This window comes from Oncorhynchus tshawytscha, linkage group LG12 (assembly GCF_018296145.1).
Source record: "Oncorhynchus tshawytscha isolate Ot180627B linkage group LG12, Otsh_v2.0, whole genome shotgun sequence".
Taxonomy (NCBI): domain Eukaryota; kingdom Metazoa; phylum Chordata; class Actinopteri; order Salmoniformes; family Salmonidae; genus Oncorhynchus; species Oncorhynchus tshawytscha.
The window spans coordinates 7,950,908-7,969,980 of record NC_056440.1 but is presented as its reverse complement, the minus strand read 5'-3'; the positions used below and the strand labels follow the sequence as shown (position 1 = coordinate 7,969,980).

The 19,073-nt window shown below is 43.3% G+C and overlaps 1 protein-coding gene across 2 annotated transcripts in view; it reads right to left on the bottom strand.

Moving 5' to 3' along the window:
• The window catches only part of LOC112262514 (CCR4-NOT transcription complex subunit 6-like), a 28,215-nt gene extending 11,037 nt beyond the window's left edge, over positions 1-17,178 (bottom strand). Inside the window, exons 1-12 of one of the 2 annotated variants that reach the window (XM_042331267.1) lie at positions 16,995-17,178; positions 15,746-15,860; positions 11,885-11,891; positions 10,255-10,441; positions 9,928-10,013; positions 9,659-9,748; positions 9,359-9,427; positions 6,808-6,965; positions 5,702-5,856; positions 5,249-5,400; positions 4,380-4,607; positions 1,214-1,416 (exon numbers count right to left, since the gene is read on the bottom strand). In XM_042331267.1, the coding sequence (XP_042187201.1) occupies positions 1,214-1,416; positions 4,380-4,607; positions 5,249-5,400; positions 5,702-5,856; positions 6,808-6,965; positions 9,359-9,427; positions 9,659-9,748; positions 9,928-10,013; positions 10,255-10,441; positions 11,885-11,891; positions 15,746-15,860; positions 16,995-17,176 (1,632 nt within the window). In that variant the 5' untranslated portion in view covers positions 17,177-17,178. Of the gene's footprint in view, positions 1-1,213; positions 1,417-4,379; positions 4,608-5,248; positions 5,401-5,701; positions 5,857-6,807; positions 6,966-9,358; positions 9,428-9,658; positions 9,749-9,927; positions 10,014-10,254; positions 10,442-11,884; positions 11,892-15,738; positions 15,861-16,994 lie in introns of both variants that reach the window. The other variant, XM_042331266.1, reaches the window with a different exon arrangement.
• Between the last annotated feature and the right edge of the window lie 1,895 nt (positions 17,179-19,073).

Here is a 19,073-nt window from a genome sequence, read left to right as displayed (position 1 = left end):
AGGGGTAGGGTTAGTATATAGAGGTGTAACCTACCTTGAAGTCATAGGTGTAGTTGGTATAAGACATGAAGGCTGCCCTGGTAGGGGTAGGGTTAGTATATAGAGGTGTAACCTACCTTAAAGTCATAGGTGTAGTTGGTGTAAGACATGAGGCTGCCCTGGTAGGGGTAGGGTTAGTATATAGAGGTGTAACCTACCTTGAAGTCATAGGTGTAGTTGGTATAAGACATGAGGCTGCCCTGGTAGGGGTAGGGTTAGTATATAGAGGTGTAACCTACCTTGAAGTCATAGGTGTAGTTGGTATAAGACATGAGGCTGCCCTGGTAGGGGTAGGGTTAGTATATAGAGGTGTAACCTACCTTGAAGTCATAGGTGTAGTTGGTATAAGACATGAGGCTGCCCTGGTAGGGGTAGGGTTAGTATATAGAGGTGTAACCTACCTTAAAGTCATAGGTGTAGTTGGTATAAGACATGAGGTTGCCCTGGTAGGGGTGCCCTGGTAGGGGTAGGGTTAGTATATAGAGGTGTAACCTACCTTGAAGTCATAGGTGTAGTTGGTATAAGACATGAGGCTGCCCTGGTAGGGGTAGGGTTAGTATATAGAGGTGTAACCTACCTTGAAGTCATAGGTGTAGTTGGTATAAGACATGAGGCTGCCCTGGTAGGGGTAGGGTTAGTATATAGAGGTGTAACCTACCTTAAAGTCATAGGTGTAGTTGGTATAAGACATGAGGCTGCCCTGGTAGGGGTAGGGTTAGTATATAGAGGTGTAACCTACCTTGAAAGTCATAGGTGTAGTTGGTATAAGACATGAGGCTGCCCTGGTAGGGGTAGGGTTAGTATATAGAGGTGTAACCTACCTTGAAGTCATAGGTGTAGTTGGTATAAGACATGAGGCTGCCCTGGTAGGGGTAGGGTTAGTATATAGAGGTGTAACCTACCTTAAAGTCATAGGTGTAGTTGGTATAAGACATGAGGCTGCCCTGGTAGGGGTAGGGTTAGTAGGGGTAGGGTTAGTATAAGACATGAGAGGGGTGTAACCTGTAACCTACCTAAAGTCATAGGTGTAGTTGGTATAAGACATGAGGCTGCCCTGGTAGGGGTAGGGTTAGTATATAGAGGTGTAACCTACCTTGAAGTCATAGGTGTAGTTGGTGTAAGACATGAGGCTGCCCTGGTAGGGGTAGGGTTAGTATATAGAGGTGTAACCTACCTTAAAGTCATAGGTGTAGTTGGTATAAGACATGAGGCTGCCCTGGTAAGCGCTCTTCAGCTGGAAGCTGTGAGTGATGCTGCCGTCAGAAGGGCCGTTCTTCCCCTGGCAGCTGAAGTTGCTGAGAGCTTCGTTGTAGCGCAGCTCTCTGAAGTCCTTATGGTTCTCTGCTACACCACCATTACTCAGATACTCCACTACACCTGGTGGTAGGGGGGGCATTATAACAGTTAATATGGTGTAGGTGGGGGGGGACATTAAAACAGTTAATATGGTGTAGGTAGGGGGCATTATAACAGTTAATATGGTGTAGGTAGGGGGGGGGGCATTATAACAGTTAATATGGTGTAGGTAGGGGGGCATTATAACAGTTAATATGGTGTAGGTGGGGGGGCATTATAACAGTTAATATGGTGTAGGTAGGGGGGGGCATTATAACAGTTAATATGGTGTAGGTAGGGGGGCATTATAACAGTTAATATGGTATAGGTTATAACAGGGGGTAGGGGGCATTATAACAGTTAATATGGTGTAGGTAGGGGGCATTATAACAGTTAATATGGTGTAGGTAGGGGGGGGGGCATTATAACAGTTAATATGGTGTAGGTAGGGGGCATTATAACAGTTAATATGGTGTAGGTAGGGGGGGCATTATAACAGTTAATATGGTGTAGGTAGGGGGGGCATTATAACAGTTAATATGGTGTAGGTAGGGGGGGCATTATAACAGTTAATATGGTGTAGGTAGGGGGGGCATTATAACAGTTAATATGGTGTAGGTAGGGGGCATTATAACAGTTAATATGGTGTAGGTAGGGGGGGCATTATAACAGTTAATATGGTGTAGGTAGGGGGCATTATAACAGTTAATATGGTGTAGGTAGGGGGCATTATAACAGTTAATATGGTGTAGGTAGGGGGGCATTATAACAGTTAATATGGTGTAGGTAGGGGGGGCATTATAACAGTTAATATGGTGTAGGTAGGGGGCATTATAACAGTTAATATGGTGTAGGTAGGGGGGGCATTATAACAGTTAATATGGTGTAGGTAGGGGGCATTATAACAGTTAATATGGTGTAGGTAGGGGGGGCATTATAACAGTTAATATGGTGTAGGTAGGGGGCATTATAACAGTTAATATGGTGTAGGTAGGGGGGCATTATAACAGTTAATATGGTGTAGGTAGGGGGCATTATAACAGTTAATATGGTGTAGGTAGGGGGCATTATAACAGTTAATATGGTGTAGGTAGGGGGCATTATAACAGTTAATATGGTGTAGGTAGGGGGGCATTATAACAGTTAATATGGTATAGGTAGGGGGGCATTATAACAGTTAATATGGTGTAGGTAGGGGGCATTATATTATAACAGTTAATATGGTATAGGTAGGGGGGGCATTATAACAGTTAATATGGTGTAGGTAGGGGGGCATTATAACAGTTAATATGGTGTAGGTAGGGGGCATTATAACAGTTAATATGGTATAGGTAGGGGGCATTATAACAGTTAATATGGTATAGGTAGGGGGCATTATAACAGTTAATATGGTGTAGGTAGGGGGACATTATAACAGTAACCACCATGTACTCAGGTTATAACACTAACCTGGTGGGTGGGGGGCATTATAACAGGGGGCCATGGATTATAACAGTTAATACTGGTGTAGGGGGGGGGCATTATAACAGTTAATATGGTGTAGGTAGGGGGCATTATAACAGTTAATATGGTTTAGGGGGCATTATAACAGTTAATATGGTGTACCTGAGGGGGGGCATTATAACATATTAATATTTGCTTCAGTGAAAAGGTTAGTTCTGGGGGTCAAAGGTCATTATAACAGAATCTGGTGTAGGGAGGGGGGCATTATAACAGAATATGGTATAGGTAGGGGGCATATAACAGATGGAGGTAGGGGGATTATAACAGTTAATATGGTGTAGGTAGGGTTAATATGGTGTAGGTAGCGCCATTATAACAGTTAATATGGTGTTCATTATAACAGTTAATCATGGTGTGGTAGGGGGGTCATTATAACTTAATATGGTCCCAGGCATGGGGGCATTATAACCAGTTAATATGGTGTAGGTAGGGGGGGACATTATAACAGTTAATATGGTTCATGGGGGACAAAACAGAAGACATTATAACAGTTAATATGGTGTAGGTAGGGGGGACATTATAACAGTTAATATGGTGTAGGTAGTGGGGGACATTATAACAGTTAATATGGTATAGGTAGGGGGCATTATAACAGTTAATATGGTATAGGTAGGGGGCATTATAACAGTTAATATGGTTATTAAACCTAATTGGTCAAGGTAGGGGGGCATTATAACAAGAATATGGTCAAGGTATTATAACAGTATTTTCAGGTGACATTATAACTTAAAATGGTGTGGAGGGGGGCATTATAACAGTTAATATGGTGTAAGGTTTAAGACTTTATGGTGGAGCAGGGACTAACCATCTACTGGTAGAGTTAGGTACTGGTATTAAACCATAATCAAAGGTAGGGGGGGCATTATAACAAATGATGGTGATCTAACTAGGTGTACAGGGGGGGATTATAACAGTTAATATGGTTCCATTATAACAGAATTTTAGGTCATTTAACAGTTAATATGGTGTAGGTAGGGGGGATTATAACAGTTAATATGGTGTAGGTAGGGGGGGGATTATAACAGTTAATATGGTGTAGGTAGGGGGGCATTATAACAGTTAATATGGTATAGGTAGGGGGAATTATAACAGTTAATATGGTGTAGGTAGGGGGGGCATTATAACAGTTAATATGGTGTAGGTAGGGGGGGGCATTATAACAGTTAATATGGTGTAGGTAGGGGGGACATTAAAACAGTTAATATGGTGTAGGTAGGGGGCATTATAACAGTTAATATGGTATAGGTAGGGGGGCATTATAACAGTTAATATGGTGTGGTGACATTAAAACAGTACACCACCATTACTCAGGTACTGCACTACACCTGGTGGGAGGGGGGCCATGGAATCAGTTAATACTGGATGGGGAACGAAGGGGCATTGACACAGTTAACCACTGTTTTCTCGTGTATTGGAGTACCTGAGTAACATATCATATGGAACACAGATTTGCTTCAGTGAAAAGGGTTAGTTCTGAGCCGGGTCAAAGGTCAGATCCTTACCAGAGTCTGGCAGGGAGTTGAGGTCAGCACAGAGGACGATAGGGATGGAGGAGGGGTCGGAGGTCGGGGAGCCTGTTGCCACGGAGCTCAGCGCCCTCTCGTTGATGCTCTTCAGCTCAGACAGGAACATCATGGTCTGAATCAGCTTGACGTCACAGAACTCTGGGTCCCAGTGCATGTGGGCGTTAGCCACCAGAAGGAACTGTGTCTCCTGCAGAGGCTTCATGCCTGACAAACAGAAGACAAATAATTTATTTTCCATTCTCCTTTCAGTCCACAGAACAGTGGTAAGAGTTAGTTAACCTATTTGGTCAAGGTGTGGTTATATCAAGAACTTTTCAAGTATTTAACAGTATTTTCAGGTGACCTTGAAACTTAAAAAGTAGTGGACTTGTTTGCATTATACCAGGCCAAATTATGTCAACGTTTAAGACTTTGGAGGAGCAGGGACTGCCATCTACTGGTAGAGTTAGGTACTGGTAAAAACCATACATCAAAAGGGAAAGACAAATGATGGTGATCTCTAGGACAGGGAAAGAATACCACTGAAGTTCCATTTTTAGATTTTCATCATTTAGCAGATGCTGTTGAGAGCAAATTTCTCAAGCAACAATTTTGCTAGGACTGTCTGGAAGTGGTCTGATTGTGGAGGTGAAAACTAGTTTATTCGCACAGGAGGTTTGGAACTCTCTTTCTTATTGGTCTATGAACTAATTCACTACCTGGTGATGTCACCAGGCAGGCCAAAACTCCATCCTACCAAAACAGGAGGAAATTTCAGCCGGTCTTTTGAAACAGCTCTTACACTAAAAGGGCATTATATTTTTTGATTGATTGGCTGATTGATGACTGATTAACAGGTTCCTCACCACCAGAGAACATGTCCTTGTTGACCTCCAGTAGGACAGCGACCCCGATGTTGTCCTTGGTCATGACCCTGTTCAACATGACCTCTGAACCCTCAGAGTTTGCCATGGCAACCTGGTTGAACTCCACCGTGTGTTTCTGCACCAGAGTAAATCTGAAACATAACCAGACATGGGTTCAAACACTATTTAAATTATTTTAAATACTTTGAGCATTTGATTTAAGCCCGCCTGGAGTGAACTGATTTAAGCCCGCCTGGAGTGAATCAATTGTGGGCGGGGTTTGCACTTTTTTTTTATAGGTTCCCATTGCAAGAGGCAAGTTCAATCAAGCACAGGTAAATTATTAGGAATTATTCACTTTTAGGCTGGATATCTGTAAAGCACTTTGCAGTAAAGCACTGCTAACGTAAAATGAGCTTTATAAAATAAATGTAATCGATTAAATTTACTCACTTCTCAGTCTTGAAGAACACAGCACATCCGTCCACGTGCTTCCTCTCCTGTTCTGAGACCAGTTTGGCACGAGACTTTGGGCAGAAGTACCCCTCGTACCCATGGTCCTTTAGAGTCTCCAGGAAGAGGGCGTGGTACTGCTCCGTCTCCACCTCCTGAGGACACACGACCAAGATGGCCGTCATGTTAGAATAGTTTTAGTGGATGTTTACTTTGCTCCGGTGTAAAAGACACAAAAGCCTGGGTCTGAATGGGTTCTACTGAACACATCCAAACACACTGGCTAAAATGACCTCTTGATGTGTGGAGGTTTACTGGTTTTATTGTATACTGATTAACTGGTATAATCCCATCAGATACTCTTCCTGGGGTTCACAAACATGATGTCAGACCCTACCTGTAGACCGACGACGTCAGACCCTACCTGCAGAACGTCGACGTCAGACCCTACCTGCAGAACGTCGACGTCAGACCCTACCTGCAGAACGACGACGTCAGACCCTACCTGCAGAACGACGACGTCAGACCCTACCTGCAGAACGACGAGCGTCAGACCCTACCTGCAGAACGACGAGGTCAGACCCTACCTGCAGAACGACGACGTCAGACCCTACCTGCAGAACGACGACGTCAGACCCTACCTGCAGAACGACGACGTCAGACCCTACCTGCAGAACGACGACGTCAGACCCTACCTGCAGAACGACGACGTCAGACCCTACCTGCAGAACGACGACGTCAGACCCTACCTGCAGAACGACGACGTCAGACCCTACCTGCAGAACGACGACGTCAGACCCTACCTGCAGAACGACGTCGTCAGACCCTACCTGCAGAACGACGACGTCAGACCCTACCTGCAGAACGACCCTACCTGCGTCAGACCCTACCTGCAGAACGACGACGTCAGACCCTACCTGCAGAACGACGACGTCAGACCCTACCTGCAGAACGACGACGTCAGACCCTACCTGCAGAACGACGACGTCAGACCCTACCTGCAGAACGACGACGTCAGACCCTACCTGCAGAACGACGACGTCAGACCCTACCTGCAGAACGACGACGTCAGACCCTACCTGCAGAACGACGACGTCAGACCCTACCTGCAGACTGATGATGTCAGCGTCACAGTGTGTGATCTCCTCCATGATGCCTTTCTTCCTGTACTCCCAGTTGAGGGCCCAGGAGGGACAGTAGCCGTACAGCTGACGCGTTGCGTACTTATCACACAGGACGTTGTAACACATCACTGTGAACATGGCTGGGAGAGGAAGGGAGGATATTCAATACACCATCAACAACTCAATGACATACAGCACCAGTCTAAAGGTTGGACACACCTTCTCATTTCAAGGGTTTTTCTTTATTTTGACTATTTTCCACATTGTAGAATAATAGTGAAAACATCAAAACTATGAAATAACACATACGGGAAATCATGTAGTAACCAAAAAAAGTTGCAAACAAATCAAAATATATTTTAGACACTTCAAAGTAGCCACCCTTTGCCCTGATGACAGCTTTGTACACTCTTGGCATTCTCTCAACCAGCTTCACCTGAAATGCTTTTCCAACAGTCTTGAAGGAGTTCACACATATGACGAACACTTGTTGGCTGCTTTTCCTTCCCTTTGCGGTCCAACTCATCCCAAACTATCTCTATTGGGATGAGGTCGGGTGATTGTGGAGACCAGGTCATCTGATGCAGCACTCCATCACTCTCCTCCTTGGTCAAATAGCCCTTACACAGCCTGGAGGTGTATTGGGTCATTGTCCTGTTGAAAAACAAATGATAGTCCCACTAAGCGCAAACCAGATGGGATGGCATATCGCTGCAGAATGTTGTGGTAGCCATACGGGTAAAGTGTGCCTTGAATTCTAAATAAATCACTGACAGTGTCACCAGCAAAGCACCCCCACACCATCACACCTCCTCCTCCATGCTTCACTGTGGGAACCACACATGCAGAGATCATCTGTTCACATACTCCGCATCTCACAAAGACACGGTAGTTGGAACCAAATCTCAAATAAGACCAAAGGACAGATTTCCACAGGTCTAATGTCCATTGCCTGTGTTTCTTGGCCAAAGCAAGTCTCTTCTGCTTATTGGTGTCCTTTAGTAGTGGTTTCTTTGCAGCAATTCGACCATGAAGGCCTTATTGACGCAGTCTCCTCTGAACAGTTGATGTTGAGATGTGTCTGTTACCTGAACTGTGAATCATTTATTTGGGCTGCAATTTCTGAGGCTGGTAACTCTAATGAACTTATCCTCTGCAGCAGAGGTAACTTTGGGTGTGTTTTTCCTGTGGCAGTCCCCATGAGAGACAGTTGCATCATAGCACTTGCTGGTTTTAGAGACTGCACTTGAAGAAACATTCAAAGTTCTTGAAATGTTCCGTATTGACTGACCTTCATGTCTTAAAGTAATGATGGACTGTCATATGTCTTTGCTTATTTGAGCTGGTCTTACCAAATAGGGACATCTTCTGTATACCACCCCTACCTTGTCGACACACAACTGATTGGCTCAAACGCATTAAGGAAAGAAATTCCACAAATTAACTTAACAAGTCACACCCGTTATTTGAAATGCATTCCAGGTGACTTCCTCATGAAGTTGGTTAAGAGAATGCCAAGAGTGTGCAAAAATGTCACCAAGGCAAAGGGTGGCTACTTTGGAAGAATCTCAAATATAAAATGTATTTTGATTTGTTTAACACTTGTTTGGTTACGACATGATTCCATGTGTGTTATTTCATAGTTTTGATGTCTTCACTATTATTCTACAATGTAGAAAATAGTGAAAATAAAGAAAAACCCTGGAATGAGTAGGTGTGTCCAAACTTTTGACTGGTGCTGTATGTAGTAGTGCTATTAAGACTACTACTGCTGCTACTAATAATACTTCTACTAATAATAATAAATATAATACTATTACTGCTCCTACTACAAATAATACTTCTAATACTACTACTATTATTAATAATAGGAATAATAATAATAATACTTCCACTACTACTAATAATAACTCTAATACTACTGCTGCTGCTACTAATAATACTTCTACTAATAATAATAAGTAATAATACTATTACTGCTCCTACTACAAATAATACTTCTACTACTAATAATAACAATACATATAATACTATTACTGCTCCTAATACAAATAATACTTCTATTATTAATAATAAGAATAATTCTAACACTACAAGTACTACTGCTACTAATAATAATAATACTTCCACTACTACTAATAATAACTCTAATACTACTATCCCAAAGTACCTGTAGCTCCCACTGGGAGTTATCCCAAAGTACCTGTAGCTCCCACTGAGAGTTATCCCAAAGTACCTGTAGCTCCCACTGAGAGTTATCCCAAAGTACCTGTAGCTCCCACTGAGAGTTATCCCAAAGTACCTGTAGCTCCCACTGGGAGTTATCCCAAAGTACCTGTAGCTCCCACTGAGAGTTATCCCAAAGTACCTGTAGCTCCCACTGAGAGTTATCCCAAAGTACCTGTAGCTCCCACTGAGAGTTATCCCAAAGTACCTGTAGCTCCCACTGAGAGTTATCCCAAAGTACCTGTAGCTCCCACTGAGAGTTATCCCAAAGTACCTGTAGCTCCCACTGAGAGTTATCCCAAAGTACCTGTAGGGATCATTGGGTCCCGCTCCTTCAAGGTGATCCAAGGTCTCTGGGGGAGCTGTTCTGGGTGCACTAAACAAAGAAAGGACACGATAAAACAAAATGAATATAGAAATTAACTAATTGATTAATTAGAAAGGGAAACAGGACTTTAATGATATTTGGTTCAGGAGAAGAAAATATGACAAATCAGGTGCTCCGGTCAGGTTTAGACTCAATATGTATCTTGTTTTGTTGTAAAGTGAATCGGTTGACTTATTTACCTGCTAGATTGCCAACCATGTATAGTTGAACCATATTTACCTGCTAGATTGTCAAGCATGTAGTTCAAGAGCTTTCTGGTTCCGTCTGATTCCTGGTACAGGTTGAGGATGTCTTGGGACAAAGGGTTACCTGCACAGAGATACAATAAGCCTTATTAATAATAATAATAATAATCTAACGCTGTGGTTCCCTGCACACTTAACTGTGTTAATAAAATGTTTAATTAATAATGAATTAAGTCATTATAAACCCTTTATAGGATTATAAAAGGTAACCTTAAAGTAAAGCGTTACCAAACTAAGACGTACCTTTTAGCCCCAGGGTTTGTAACTGGAACAGCCGCCCGAGTTCGTAAGGTAGAACTCGCAAAAGATTGTTGTTTAAAAGCAACTCCCTGGGGGGGGGGTGATAGGGAACACAGCGGGAAGAAAGAAAGTCTGTAGAAAGTGGAAAACCTCCACCATCCTGGTGGCGTCTTATGCCACTTTGCAAAGGCTTCTATGAACAGACACTTACAGTACAGTGAGTGCATACATTTTCAGTAAGTGTATGTGATCCCAACCGGAAATTGAACCCACAGCCTTAAGAGTTGCCAGCACCACTTCAAGAATACACAACCACACAGGAGCTCTTACCTGAGAGACACCATGTTTCCGAGTTCGGCGGGCAAGCTGCGGAGCTTGTTGGACGACAGGTTCAGGTAGGCCAGGTGTGGCAGCTTGGCGATGTCAGGCGGGATACGACTCAGGTTGTTGTCGTTGATGTGTAGAGCCGTCAGGTGGGTGAGAGTCCACAGAGAACTGCTCAGACTTCTGACCCGACCTGGAGATGAGACAGAGGAGAGATGGGTGAAATGTTAGAGCTAAATGCTACAGATAAGGCTTCCAATATTGCATTCTTCACAGTAGGGATGGGAATTAGATCTTTGACTGTTCCGAGTCCTCGTATGATTTTTTTTCAAGTACTTGAGTACTTTTTTTTAACAAGGGCTGTACTGGAAAAAAATATGTGCTCATTCATGCCAACAGCGAACAACAATGCCTAATTTATCATAACAGATAACGAATCCTAATTACTAAATCATATACAGTGCCTTCGGAAAGCATTCAGACCCCCTTCCATATTACAGCTTTAATCTAAAATGGATTAAATAGTTTTTTCCCCCCTCATCAATGTACACAAAATAACAAAGCGAAAACAGGTTTTTATTTAGTTATTAAAACCAAAAAAACTTATTTACATAAGTATTCAGACCCTTTGCTATGAGACTCGAAATTGAGCTCCGGTGCATCCTGTTTGCATTATGTTTCCATTGATCATCCTTGGGATGTGTCTACAACTTGATTGGTGTCCACCTGTGGTAAATTATATTGATTGGACATGATTTGGAAAGGCACACACCTGTCTATACAAGGTCCCACAACTGGCAGTGCATGTCAGTGCAAAAACCAAGCCATGATATCAAAATAATTGTCTGTAGAGCTCGAGACAGGGTTGTGTCGAGGCACAGATCTGGGGAAGGGAACTGTTTGGCAATAATGACCATCGTTATGTTTGGAGGAGAAAGGTGGAGGCTTGCAAGCTGAAGAACACCATCCCAACCCTGAAGTACTGGGGTGGCAGCATCATGTTGTGGGGGTGCTTTGCTGCAGGATGGACTGGTGCACTTCAGAAAATAGATGGCTTCATGAGGAAGGAAAATTATGTGGATATATTGAAACAATATCTCAAGACATCAGTCAGGAAGTTAAAGCTTGGTCGCAAATGGGTATTCCAACTGGACAATGACCCCAAGCATACTTCCAAAGTTGTAGCAAAATGGCTAAAGGACATCAAAGTCAAGGTATTGGAGTGGCCATCACAAAGCCCTGACCTCAATTCTATAGAAAATGTATTGGCAGAACTGAAAAAGTGTTTGCGAGGAGGCCTACAAACCTGACTCAGTTACACCAGCTCTGTCAGGAGGAATGGGCCAAAATTCAGCCAACTTATTGTGGGAAGCTTGTGGAAGGCTGCACGAAACGTTTGATCCAAGTAAAACAATTTAAAAGGCAATGCTACCAAATACTAATTGGGTGCATGTTAACTTCTGACCACTGGGAATGTGATGAAAGAAATAAAAGCTGAAATAAATTATTCTCTCTGCTATTATTCTGACATTTCACATTATTCAAATAAAGTGGTGATCCTAACTGATGTGAAACAGGGAATATTTACTAGGATTAAATGTCAGGAATTGTGAAAAACTGACTTTAAACCTTAGACCTGATATCTCCAGCTCACTAACTGACCCGATATCTCCAGCTAACTAACTGACCTGATATCTCCAGCTAACTAACTCACCCGATATCTCCAGCTCACTAACTGACCCGATATCTCCAGCTAACTAACTGACCTGATATCTCCAGCTAACTAACTGACCCGATATCTCAACCTAACTAACTGACCCGATATCTCAACCTAACAGACTGACTGTCACTGACTGACCCGATATCTCCATCTAGCTAACTGACCCGATATCTCCATCTAGCTAACTGACCCGATATCTCCATCTAGCTAACTGACCCGATATCTCCATCAAGCTAACTGACCCGATATCTCCATCTAGCTAACTGACCCGATATCTCCATCTAGCTAACTGACCCGATATCTCCATCTAGCTAACTGACCCGATATCTCCATCTAGCTAACTGACCCGATATCTCCAGCTAACCCGATATCTCCAGCTAACTAACTGACCCGATATCTCCAGCTAACTAACTGACCCGATATCTCAACCTATCAGACTGACTGTCACTGATTGACCTGATATCTCCAGCTAACTAACTGACCTGATATCTCCAGCTTACTAACTGACTGACTGTCACTGACTGACCTGATATTTCCAGCTAACTGACCTGATATTTCCAACTAACTGACTGACTGTCCCGGTATTTCTGACTGACCTGATATCTCAACCTAACTGACTGACTGTCACCTCCAGCTAGCTAACTGACCTGACATCTCCAGCTAGCTAACTGACCTGATATCTCCAGCTAGCTAACTGACCTGATATCTCCAGCTAGCTAACTGACCTGATATCTCCAGCTAGCTAACTGACCTGATATCTCCAGCTAGCTAACTGACCTGATATCTCCAGCTAGCTAACTGACCTGATATCTCCAGCTAACTAACTGACCTGATATCTCCAGCTAGCTAACTGACCTGATATCTCCAGCTAGCTAACTGACCTGATATCTCCAGCTAGCTAACTGACCCGATATCTCCATCAACAGCTGAACTGACCCGATATCTCCATCTAGCTAACTGACCCGATATCTCCATCTAGCTAACTGACCCGATATCTCCATCTAGCTAACTGACCCGATATCTCCATCTAGCTAACTGACCCGATATCTCCAGCTAACCCGATATCTCCATCTAGCTAACTGACCCGATATCTCCATCTAGCTAACTGACCCGATATCTCCAGCTAACCCGATATCTCCAGCTAACTAACTGACCTGATATCTCCAGCTTACTAACTGACTGACTGTCACTGACTGACCTGATATTTCCAGCTAACTGACCTGATATTTCCAACTAACTGACTGACTGTCCCGGTATTTCTGACTGACCTGATATCTCAACCTAACTGACTGACTGTCACCTCCAGCTAACTAACTGACCCGATATATCCAGATAACTAACTGACTGATATCTCCAGCTAGCTAACTGACCTGATATCTCCAGCTAGCTAACTGACCTGATATCTCCAGATAGCTAACTGACATGATATCTCCAGCTAACAGACTGACCCGATATCTCCAGCTAGCTAACTGACCTGATATCTCCAGCTAGCTAACTGACCTGATATCTCCAGCTAGCTAACTGACCTGATATCTCCAGCTAGCTAACTGACCTGATATCTCCAGCTAGCTAACTGACCTGATATCTCCAGCTAGCTAACTGACCTGATATCTCCAGCTAGCTAACTGACCTGATATCTCCAGCTAGCTAACTGACCTGATATCTCCAGCTAACAGACTGATCCGATATCTCCAGCTAACAGACTGACCTGATATCTCCAGCTAACTAACTGACCTGATATCTCAACCTAACAGACTGACTGTCACTGACTGACCTGATATCTCCAGCTAGCTAACTGACCCGATATCTCCAGCTAGCTAACTGACCCGATATCTCCAGCTAGCTAACTGACCCGATATCTCCAGCTAGCTAACTGACCCGATATCTCCAGCTAGCTAACTGACCCGATATCTCCAGCTAGCTAACTGACCCGATATCTCCAGCTAGCTAACTGACCCGATATCTCCAGCTAGCTAACTGACCCGATATCTCCAGCTAACTAACTGACCCGATATCTCCAGCTAGCTGATATCTCCAGCTAGCTAACGGACCCGATATCTCCAGCTAGCTAACTGACCCGATATCTCCAGCTAGCTAACTGACCCGATATCTCCAGCTAACTAACTGACCCGATATCTCCAGCTAACTAACTGACCCGATATCTCCAGCTAGCTAACTGACCCGATATCTCCAGCTAGCTAACTGACCCGATATCTCCAGCTAGCTAACTGACCCGATATCTCCAGCTAGCTAACTGACCCGATATCTCCAGCTACCTGATATCTCCAACTGACCTGATATCTCCAGCTAACTAACTGACTGATATCTCCAGCTAGCTAACTGACCTGATATCTCCAGCTAGCTAACTGACCCGATATCTCCAGCTAGCTAACTGACCCGATATCTCCAGCTAGCTAACTGACCCGATATCTCCAGCTAGCTAACTGACCCGATATCTCCATCTAGCTAACTGACCCGATATCTCCATCTAGCTAACTGACCTGATATCTCCAGCTAACTAACTGACCCAATATCTCAACCTATCAGACTGGCTGTCACTGATTGACCTGATATCTCCAGCTAACTAACTGACCCAATATCTCCAGCTAAGACTGACTGTCACTGATTGACCTGATATCTCCAGCTAACTAACTGATATCCCGATATGACCCGATCCATCTAGCTAACTGACCCGATATCTCCATCTAGCTAACTGACCCGATATCTCCATCTAGCTAACTGACCCGATATCTCCATCTAGCTAACTGACCCGATATCTCCATCTAGCTAACTGACCCGATATCTCCATCTAGCTAACTGACCCGATATCTCCATCTAGCTAACTGACCCGATATCTCCATCTAGCTAACTGACCCGATATCTCCATCTAGCTAACTGACCCGATATCTCCATCTAGCTAACTGACCCGATATCTCCATCTAGCTAACTGACCCGATATCTCCATCTAGCTAACTGACCCGATATCTCCATCTAGCTAGCTAACTGACCCGATATCTCCATCTAGCTAACTGACCCGATATCTCCAGCTAGCTAACTGACCCGATATCTCCAGCTAGCTAACTGACCTGATATCTCCAGATATCTCCAGCTAACGGACCTGATATCTCCACTGCTACCTGATATCTCCAGCTAGCTAACGGACCTGATATCTCCAGCAGCTATCTCCAGCTAAACTGACCCGATATCACCAGCCAACTAACTGACCCGATATCTCCAGACCCGATATCACCAGCCAACTAACTGACCCGATATCACCAGCCAACTAACTGACCCGATATCTCCAGCCAACTAACTGACCCGATATCACCAGCCAACTAACTGACCCGATATCTCCAGCCATCACCCCGAGCCAGCCACTAACTGACCCGATATCACCAGCCAACTAACTGACCCGATATCACCAGCCAACTAACTGACCCGATATCTCCAGCCAACTAACTGACCCGATATCTCCAACTAACTGACCCGATATCTCCAGCTAACTAACTGACCTGATGTCTCCAGCTAACTAACTGACCTGATGTCTCCAGCTCACTAACTGACCTGATGTCTCCAGCTAACTAACTGACCTGATGTCTCCAGCTAACTAACTGACCCGATGTCTCCAGCTAACTAACTGACCTGATGTCTCCAGCTAACTAACTGACCTGATGTCTCCAGCTAACTAACTGACCTGATGTCTCCAGCTAACTAACTGACTGACTGACTGACCTGATATCTCCAGCTAACAGACTGACTAACTGACTGACCTGATATCTCCAGCTCGGCCCAGTGCGACTTCTTCCCGTTGGCTGCCTCCTCAGCTGACATGATGGTGTATAATCGGCGAGGATCCGGGGAATCATATTTTTCCTTTGGCATACCTGTTAATCTAAGGAACACACACCAACGAGCCAGGTCAAATGCCTAGTAGACACACACCAACAAGGCAGATTATTACACAAGAAATGTTGATTCACCAGGGTTTGAATTACACATGGTCTCCTGGGGTGCCTCCTGTCTGTAGGAGGTGTCCAGCTTTAATATCTTTAAATTGTGTGTGTGTGTGTGTGTGGGTGTGGTCCTCATTGATATTTTAGTTATATTGTGCAGATGTCTCATTGAGAAATCATTCTGGTGTCAGTAACATGGGAAAGGTATTGAAAGCTTGCAGCTATAGAGGAAGTAACAATTAGTAACACAAATACGTGTTATGTCAAAGTTGAAGTGTAGCTAGCAGGGAAGATGTTCGGAGCTGGCTTAGTAGTTACATAATCTGTTTATCTGTCCAAACACAAGTCGGCCACACGTCCTGTACCAGTGATAGTGGCAACAACACCACCACCCCAGTATGAATAGGGATTTAATAAGGTTCGTTCTTTGGCTGGTGACCGGGTATAAGAAATAAACACCGGGGCTGTCATCCGAGAATATCTTTTCGAGGTCCATTGACAGCTGCTTACACAGCTGGGTCTTTGATAATGACACAGTAACTACAACACTTTAGCAACCAACCAAACTAGCTACATTTCAATAACGTTACCTAGCTAATTTGCAATTATTAAAACGACCGATGATTGTAAAATGCAGTGACAATTGCGTGTTGACAGTATTGCCAAATGTCAAAAGTAGCAACAGCTATGCAAATACACCGGGCCTGCTTTGCAAGAGAAGTTTACTTGCCAGCTGTCAAAACCATTCAATAGCATGCATGACACATTTGTATGAGCAACAACAGCACCTAGTTACAAATACATCTCAGCAGTTTTAACAACTTGAACACACAACTGAACGTTCCCGTTACTTTCGACAGTAAATATACCAAAGGCTTGAAGCATGGGTGTTGAGTAAATTGACAGGCGGTCTGAGAGCACAGCCTTTCCTGCGCCAGAAAGCTACCTAGCTCTGGTACTTGGACCTTGGGAAGAGGTGAGACAAAAACCGGACGGGAGAAATGCAGAGAGACATTCCGCGATACAAATTGTATAACTGCAACTATGAACAATAAAAAAAAAACATGTATTACCTGCATTCGGAGGGTGGTAGAGAATATTTAGTGGCGATATTGTTGATAATAAAGACATGCAGACGGAGTTCTTGAACGTTCAGACCCTGAACGTACCGAACTCCGAAGTGGCAGAAGGAGGAACAACAAACATGGCTTCCAGCTCGTACCGTCTGCCCTATCCGTCTGCCCCCCACCGGCATGCAAAGTTGCCTGCGTTGTTTCTACACGTGACGAATTTAACATAAGGCAAGGTGCACCGGTGTAAAAATTTGTATATATATATATATTTAAACATGGCAACCTGGACGAGGATTGAAAAAGGTCAGTTCTACAAACTATTTTTTTTTAAATCTTAAATTCAATTGCAGTTCAATGTTTAGAATAAACTGTCCATATGATGATGCATAGGCAATGCATTTATGTTGCATACTGTTCCTAGCTGTCGACTCCAACAAACTCGAGCCAGTAGCTGACGTTAGCAAAAGTATTTATCTAGCAGCCTTTGTCACTCATGTAGCTAGCAAACTAATGTTCTAACTGCTGATACTAACTAGTAGGATTCAGTAACTTCAATAACTCAGCGTGGTCTCTTACACTAGAAGTAACATAGGATACTTAAATTAGTGTGATATGTTACGTTTGGCATGGTTACAGAAGACTGGAGGTTACTTAAGTTAAGGCAAAAACAAAAGTCCTGCGTATAACAAGAACGTCTAGCAACCCAAAGGTTGCGAGTTTAATTCTCATCACAGACCATTTTTAGCTAATTAGATAATTTTCAACTCCTTTAAAAAAGTATATTATTTAACTAGGCAAGTCAGTTAATTAAGAACAAATTCTTATTTACAATGAAGGCCAAGCCCTAACCCGGAAGACGCTGGGCCAATTGTGCGCTGCTCAATGGGACTCCCAATCACGGCCGGTTGTGATACAGCCTGAAATCGAACCAGGTCTGTAGTGACGCCTTTAGCACTGAGATGCAGTGCCTTAGACCGCGGCACCACTCGGGAGCCCTTACTTACTACCAGGGTTAGATGACCAGCAAAAGTAATTGTAATCAGATTAGATACTTTAGAAAATCGACATGATTATTTCAATGATTACTTTTAAATTCAGAAAGGATGTTTGCTAATGTTTTTTTTGACACCTCTTTGTTTTCTCAATGACATTCAGTATTGAAAAAAGCCGCAAGTTTATGCTTGTTCAGAGCGATTCTGACCACTATGATGTCAGAGACCACTATGATGTCAGAGACCACTATGATGTCAGAGACCACTATGATGTCAGAGACCACTATGATGTCAGAGACCACTATGATGTCAGAGACCACTATGATGTCAGAGACCGCTATGATGTCAGAGACCACTATGATGACCGACCACCTGGATTCGGTCTTATGTATCAAAGTTTGAAATTGTGTTTTTTTACATTGGATAAAAGTAGAGACTCAGAGCTACAAAATGGTACTTCATACACTACAGCTCAGGAACAATGGGAAAGTAATTCTGCTTTGAAAGTTGATCAACTTGTAAACTCACTTTTGAGAAAATGGCCTTTGAATGTTTTGGTACCTACTTGAGAGCTCTCCTTTGTCTACACATATTCAGCATCGTTTAAACCCAATTAAACCTGCACTACACATCTCTTTAAGGATTCATGTGAGGTCATGTGCTAAACAGTGAGTAGTGTAGTAAAGATTAAGACTAAAAGTAGTACCCTACAATAAGGGAACATTCCAGGTCAATAGAAAGTGTCCAGATAAATATATGTATAAATGTTAGATGATTCTTACCCAGACGCAGTTGTCTAAATTGATGGGTCATGTGTAAGAAATGCTACAACCACCAGCCACATCTTGCTAAGTAATCTATAACAAAATAATCTATATTCCCAAAACAAAATCAAATAAGCGTTAATTAAGTAAAAAATAGATAAGTAGAGAAAAAAAGAGCAGCAGTAAAGGCTATATACAGAGTCAATGTGGAGGCTATATACAGGGTATTACAGTACAGAGTCAATGTGGAGGCTATATACAGGGTATTACAGTACAGAGTCAATGTGGAGGCTATATACAGGGTATTAGTCAATGTGGGGGCT